General features: G+C 33.3%; 1 protein-coding gene across 5 annotated transcripts in view; it reads left to right on the forward strand.

Moving 5' to 3' along the window:
- Window positions 1-5,694, forward strand: part of LOC138331825 (peroxisomal sarcosine oxidase-like) — a 47,381-nt gene extending 41,687 nt beyond the window's left edge. For 4 of the 5 annotated variants that reach the window (XM_069279641.1, XM_069279639.1, XM_069279637.1 and 1 more), the window contains exons 6-9: window positions 106-252; window positions 1,898-2,047; window positions 4,830-4,905; window positions 5,525-5,694. In XM_069279641.1, the coding sequence (XP_069135742.1) occupies window positions 106-252; window positions 1,898-2,047; window positions 4,830-4,905; window positions 5,525-5,646 (495 nt within the window). In that variant the 3' untranslated portion in view covers window positions 5,647-5,694. The remainder of the gene's footprint in view (window positions 1-105; window positions 253-1,897; window positions 2,048-4,829; window positions 4,906-5,524) is intronic. The other variant, XM_069279642.1, reaches the window with a different exon arrangement.
- The last annotated feature ends 1,991 nt before the right edge of the window (window positions 5,695-7,685 follow it).

Consider the following 7,685-nt stretch of genomic DNA (forward strand, 5'->3'; position numbering starts at 1 on the left):
CAACTTAATAATTTTCGCAAGTTGTTGGTGTCAGATCATTTAAAGTGAACTTCTTCATTGAGCTTTTAGATTTCGACAATGACCCATTTTCTGATTCGGTTTCAGACACAGAGAGTCAAGGTTTGTTACTGGAAAGAGAAGGTCAAAGGTACGTTTAGTTCTCGACAGTTCCCGGTATTTTCCCAGATGAATGCTGTAGGTCCTTACCTTGTGTATGGAGTTCCTTGTGAAGAGTATCCGGAGTTAGTCAAGGTAAAGTAACACCATTTTACAAAATTGCTACTACATGTATCACAGTTAGGTCAATAATTTTTTTTGGTAATACTGTTTTAAGAGAAAGATTAGCGATGAAAACCGTGTGTAATTGAATAAAAAAAAACAATTTTATTGCTGTGTCAATGTCGTGATTTTGACCAGACGTCATGTCGTTAAGAATGAACGCTTTAAGGATGTATTCTTCTGTGGTTTCAGTCCCGTTAAAGACTCGTTTCGACATAGATCAAAAACGTTATGAGATTTTCAAATACGATTTATCAATATCTGTAGCATGTGGTCTGTAGCAAATTTTGTCAAAAAATTACATTTATATTTTTAGTAGATTTTTTTACACAGCGATTTTTAAAAATGGCCCATTTGGCGGCCATTTTGAAATTGTGTCTTTTTTGGCTTTGAGAAGAGCCATCGTTTTCCCATTTTTTACTTAAATAGTTTTTACTTAAATCATCACCGCGTCAGCATTTTCAGCTGTATCGAGTTAATTTTTGCTGTTAATCTTCACTGGGTTCATGTTAATTAAAACATTGAACATTAATGTGTGTGAAATGATACACTTTTGTCTCTTTATTTTTACATTTAATGGTAATTTGAGCACTTTTATTTTTTAGTCAAAAATATTGAAAAATAACATATATTTAAATGGGGCAAAAAAGTAAGCACACGGACCCCCCATTTTTCTGCCTGATTTAGAAAGAACAACCCTTTCCCTATTGATATGCAAACTATTAACAAAAGTTTAATACCAGATTTTTTTCTATAAAGTATTAAATTTGACAAAAATGGCTGAAAATGGTGCATTTTGGAGCTCAAAATTAAGGGGTAGGGGCAGCATATGTTGTTATTTTGAGAAAAAATATGACTCTTATTAATCATATATTTTTAATGAAGACTACTGGAAAATAAATTCTACAAATATCCATACATATCAAACACCTCATTAGGAAATTATGGCTTTAAATTCTAGTGTATGTGGTCAAAACGGCGAAATTCCAATAAAATCCACTATTTTGTCATTTTAGTATCTTTGAGTGACAATAACTCAAAAACGAGCACACGGACATATGTTTTTTTCTTCCATTTTCTTTCATGGTATGAACTCCTCTTTCCAAAAATTCATATGAGAAAAAAAGTTTAATACAAGAAAATTTTGACTTCTCAGAGGAGTACATCCTTAACGAGTATTTCCCTGTTTATGCTAGTGACATTTTGTATGTTTATATACAATATATCACTTCTTAGGTGCAGTTAAACAAAATCAAGTTGTAAACTAATCTCTGTTAGTCACATAAACGGAGGAAGTACCTGATATAGACACAAGGTAACATGATGGCAAAGCTATTTGGCCACAAAAGATATTGTAGAATTCCCTAAATATGCGATTTATCTCATATTTCACCTACATTTACAAACTACACAACACTAAGCGAGTCACAAGTAATGCTACTACATAATGTTAGTCATGATGGATATATACTTTGGATCAACTTAGATATATTCGAGCCAACAAATGGAGAGATGCGAAAATTTAATACAGAAATGCACAATATCACTAGTTAAATAGGGGAAAATACATTATACCTTTATGTTGTATTATCGAATGATGTGGTAATATTTGTAACAGGTGTGTCTACACTACGGCCCTACCGTAGACCCAGACTCTCGAGATGACGTTGATGATCTTTGGGTGGAGAAAGCTCTACAAAATTACGTTAGAGAACACGTGCCCGGCCTTGAACCATGTCCTGTTATAAAGGAGTCTTGTATATATACGGTAGATGATTTATCTCTTATTTAATGTGTTGTACTGCCTTGCGTCATTTATACGGGGAAATATTTGAATATTTTGCTTTATTTATTTATTTATGGTTCTACGTCTGATTTTGGAGAGAATGTTTAATATGTTATATATTAACTTAAGATCCATTGGCAATGATATCGATATAGGATTGTTTTGAATAGTCAAAATCTTTTATGAGGGTCGATATATCCTTGTCTATTTGACAGACCTTGTTTGATTATTTTTTTTCACATACTTGAAAAAAATGGGAGAAACGTTTGTCACGATCTACCAACAAAGTATTAATAATGGGATGAGACCTTCATAGCGCCGTTTACGTTTTAATATAGTTTAGTTAAAGCCAACACATATGTGTCTGGTTTCCTAAAGTGAATCTCATTACTAGATACATGACTTTCATATCACATGACTGTAAAGATGTTTGTTTCATATCACATGACTGAAAAGAATAGGGTAGGTCGGTAGGTTTTTTTTGAGATGGGGTACGGGGGTGTAATTTACATTATTACTATATAATTTGACACTATCTTCCAATATTCAGGGTGGCTTGAATTCCTTTATCTCTGTTTATTGTGATTATATTTATCATGACACTTAAAAAAAATAGTAAAAATAAAAGTTGAGACCTTCAGTTACAACTGCTTTGAACACATCATTTTTTTGAAAGAGTGATAAAGTAACTCAGGTCGGAGCTAAAAACTAGAGCAGGTAGAAGTGCTTGAAAAATACATATGTTTGACCTGATATTGTTCGCTTCGGTCGTATGTCATACTAATCACTAGGGATATTTAAGGGCCAACAAAAGTTAAAAGATCGAGGAAACCCGGAATACCCACAGAAAACCCACCGATCTATGGTTATTACCGGAAAACTGTCATAAGTGGGATTTGAAATCGACATTCAGAGTTGCAGGGCTTGTGGTAGTATGTTGGGACATCTAAACCAGTCATCCATTGCTTCCCTTAAAGGTTAATGGCCAAAAGTGCTCTGCACACACCTAAATATGCAAATTAAATGACCTTAGCATAATTATTTGATTTGTGTTAAACTTAAAGTCAGACGTGATATGATATATATGAATATCTCGAATGACGCTGTCCTGGTTTTTCCTTTATCAAATCGGTCAGGCAGTATCTGACAAGCCTTTATCGTGTAACTCATTCGTAATAGTGGGTCGCTTCATATCTGTAGGTAGTGAGGTCACATAATCTCATTGTCTGATTTCTGAATAAATCATAGTTTTACCTGTATATTTAGGAAGTTAGATAACATCATATCAACAGGTTATTTCTACCGTTTTGATGTCATAGGTGTATATATGTCTACATTTTCAACTGTGTTTATCGGAAACATTTATTTATCTAATTTCAATTGTTATAACATTTGGTCTATGGTTTTAGATATGTCATTAGAAAAGTACATTTTGTAAACTATACAACACCAAATGATAGGAACAGCAGTTAAAACAAAGACTAAAAGATGGGGAATAATAATAAAAAAACATTAACTTTAATCGAAATAATTGTGTTCTTTGAGGCATGTGTCCCCATGCAAGAGGAAACCTATGTGAATGCGAGATAAATTGTAGTTAACATTACCCGATCAGAGACAAGTCATGGCAACGAGAAAACCGTTTGCATAATTATAAACTCGCTTATAATATTAGGACATTTTGCAAAGTCGGCGCTCATATAAAAACCGTGCAAAAAAATTGTTTTAAAAGACATGAAATAATCAAAGAACTTGAATTTTACCTTGTATGTGCATAAATGTACAAAAAAATTGTTTTAAAAGACATGAAATAAAGACGACCTTTAACTTATTATTGAAAATCGACAACGATCATGCTGCCTCAGACAATCAAGTAATTAATCATAGAAATGACATAAGTCTTGGTTATTTTACACGCTACATCAATCCACCAGGAGTAAATCATCTGTATTATCCACAAAAGAACCACATGATTTAACAGTCACCCAATCCGAAGGTCAGGTTGATCTATATTTATCGTGAGTTGTCCATTTTCCATGGTAAAGTTCTACACAAGTTGTCCAGACGGGATTGTGCTGTAACTTGCAAAAAATCCAAGATAGGCAACCGATTGAAATACACATTTAGTGTTTTTCCCCTATAGATTTATTAGTGAAATTGAGCTGACAATTGGTAACGAGTGGACTTATACTTCGTTTGTTATTATTTTTCAGCTTAATATGATAAACTATGTCACTACATATAAACACCTACAAAGTATTCTTGAGAGATATTTTTTAAACATTTTTCCCACATTCCAACGATGTAATTGATCTGTCATTTGCCTTAAGTTTGAATAAAAAGGCCGATCTAATATAGGGGCTTGTACAGATAGAATCATCTGTGAACACTTAACTTTAATATTAAGTTGCCCAGTCACTGTTTGCATTTGTTTGCCTATTTGGTAAAATGTGCCGACATATTATCACCAGCCCTAAACCTCTAGGTTGCGAGTTCTAATCCCTTTTTGGAAGTTACCAATTACTGACCGCTTGGATGTGGTTTTCTCCGGGTACTCCGGATTTCCTACACTTTGTAAACCTGTTTTCCTTAAATGACCATGGCTAGTGATATGATATTAAATAATAACTGACTGCATGGCTGTGGTTATCTTCGGGTACTCCGGATTTCCTACACTAGTTAAACCTGATATCTCATTAAATGGCCTGGCTGGTAATATGACGTCAAACAACTAACCAAATCAAATGTTTTTATTGGTTTAAAGAACACACCAGACGAAGACTACATATTAGATCGGCATCCATCATGGAGTAACATTGTAATTGGGGCAGGATTTTCAGGTAAGATTGTCACTAATCGTTTTTAAAAATTGTTATAATAACGAATAGTGACATCCAAGGACAAGGTAGCGCTAATTAAACCTTAAACCAGTTATTTCAAACAGTTTTATGATAACGAATAATCAAGTCCAATTACAGAGTATCGCTTAAACGTTATAATTGAGTTTTTTATTAGAATGGCTGAGTGTGATTTATCAGTTATATGTCTAGCCTACAATCCATATCATATTTTAAAATTTGACAAAATGAATATACTTTTATTATATGTTAGCAAAATTGACAAAAGGAATAAAGAAACCATGTATATTCAGGTACTTGTATGTATATAACTTCAGGAAAAAGGTTTGAAATAAGTAAGGTAAACAAAATGAGTTTCTTCAGTAATATGATTCTATTGTTTCACCAAATTTAATTAGACTCTCTGAGAAAAAGGAAATCATAATTTGTTACGTTGAAAAGTTCTAATGTCAAAGCAGTCTTATTTAACCGTGAAACAAAGGCATTTGATGTAGCAATATTGTACCATTCCATTTCCAGTATCACTCTATTGCCATTGAAACCATGCATTACACCTGTAATGTTTGATTGTATTGTTGATACACCAGTCGTTTATTTCCAGGTCATGGTTTTAAGCTCGCTCCTGTTGTCGGGGAGATTCTATCGAAACTGGCTATCGGGTTAACTCCAGAAGAGGACTTATCTTATTTCAGATTAAATCGTTTTACAAAATCACATTTATAATAAAATCAAGTCTTGTAATTACATACTTGAATACAGAATAAAACGTTGTGTTGAATGTTCATCAAGGATAATTTGATATAATGTCCTTAAAGATGCTCCACCGCTGACAAATTGTATTTTTTCACTATCAAAAACAGCAGCAGACGATTTAATATTTTTCTTCAGTTACAAAAGTTACTTACTTTACACCATTACCATCGTTGAAAAGTTTGAGCTTCTAATTTTTCTTCAAGTTTGAAATATCGAAAATAATTAATTGCATCCCGAAAAAAATCCGTTACACTATATCCTATATGGAATAATGTACTGATTGCGCATGCACCAAAGGCAAAATAAACTATTTTATATTATATTTTGTGTTAACTAGACATATATATATACACGATTAAACATCAATCACTGTTCAAATTATGAATATCATTTATGCTCTGTCGGCGGTGGAGCATCTTTAAAGATAATCATTATGAGTATCTGAAGAGTCACATTAATATAACAGTAATATAATCCCATATAACACTTTTTTTATCTCATTACTATCCATATTTCACAATGACATACTCATGTGAAAAACTCAATATCAGTTGGTTATCTTTTATGTTTACACAACTCAGTGTATTAAAACCTACATCGAATCGTATTGGTTAATTCCTACTACTCTTGATTCTGATTGCTTTTCGTGTTCGGATTACTTGCCTTAGCGTATTTTCTTTTTTAAATTGCATTGCATTTGCCTTATATAAGTTAGTTGCCTATTTCAATTAATAAACAAAAGAATGTTAGCTCTAATTCAGGAGCTATATATTATGGCGCAAAGTTATTATAACGCAATGTATGATAGTAAGCTTCCTTGAATACAGGCGAGACACAAATGGTCATTACGGTATTTACACAAGTATGAGCTTCCCAAAATGCTGAGAATACTACCATGCAGCATTATTTATTAGGAAGCAATGATAAGAAAGCTTGAAGAATTGTTCTGTTCACAGTTAGCTGCCATAGTTCTTATGACAATTCATTTTTGAAGAATGATGTTTTAAATGCTTTCATACTCAATGTAAAAGATAATCAAATGATATTCATTAAAGAACCAGTAGGCTACCTTTCCGAAATAAAAAATAAAATCTTTAAAACAATTATAACATAAACAAAATTGATAACGATGGCCAAAGATGAGGTTACAACACCAAACAAGTAAGTTTTTCCGTCTGGTGCAGAAATATTCAACTAACGCATAGTAATTATGACGACGTCGGGAAACATAATACGACCTGCGTTATGAAAGTTAACGTTTTGTTTATTTTAATAAAGTCGTTCAGAAGGTGTAGTGGGCCTCAGACTTTGTTTCAGCATCTCCCATGTACGGACAGTTTTTACAAGAAGGTAATTATCATCTAGCAACAGTACTAGTTAGGCTAAATATAGATGCTCCACACGCTCCCGACAATGTAAACAAAACCGAACTTATTCTATTCGGTACATGAAGCGCCACCTTGTTTGATTTCTGAGAATAATGTATGACAATCAGAGAAAACAAAAACTTCTCTGAGTTTATCGAATGATAATTTGTTTGCAATGATTTCCCCACTGGTACCCCTTACACACAAGAAATCTTCAAAAACAAGTAACCAATCAACACATGTATATCGTTTTGGCAAGCCAATCAAAGTGAACAGACTATTTATAACCATGTGAAATCCTAACAACATGGCAGGCAAAGCAGCTACCAACCTGGAATTGTAGCAAGCAATTATGAAATAAACATGTTGCCCAACGCGTGCATCACTATGCTATATCATTTGTATCCGGCCTGCGGCTGCCAATGCCGAAGGGTAAATTGCGCTCCATTGTGCTGTATATTTTAGTATGTGTCTACTTTGTCCCGCTTTACTGTTCGTATCCCATAATGTAATCGTGTTCGTTTTGTTTGTCTTGATAAAGGGGCAGATCGCCTCGAAAATTTGACAATTTTGTTTTGTCCACACAGTTGGAACTACTTCCTTGTCTCATATCATTTTTACCGAAACACTCTTTAATTAATT

This window comes from Argopecten irradians, chromosome 9 (genome assembly GCF_041381155.1).
Source record: "Argopecten irradians isolate NY chromosome 9, Ai_NY, whole genome shotgun sequence".
Classification (NCBI taxonomy): Eukaryota; Metazoa; Mollusca; class Bivalvia; order Pectinida; family Pectinidae; genus Argopecten; species Argopecten irradians.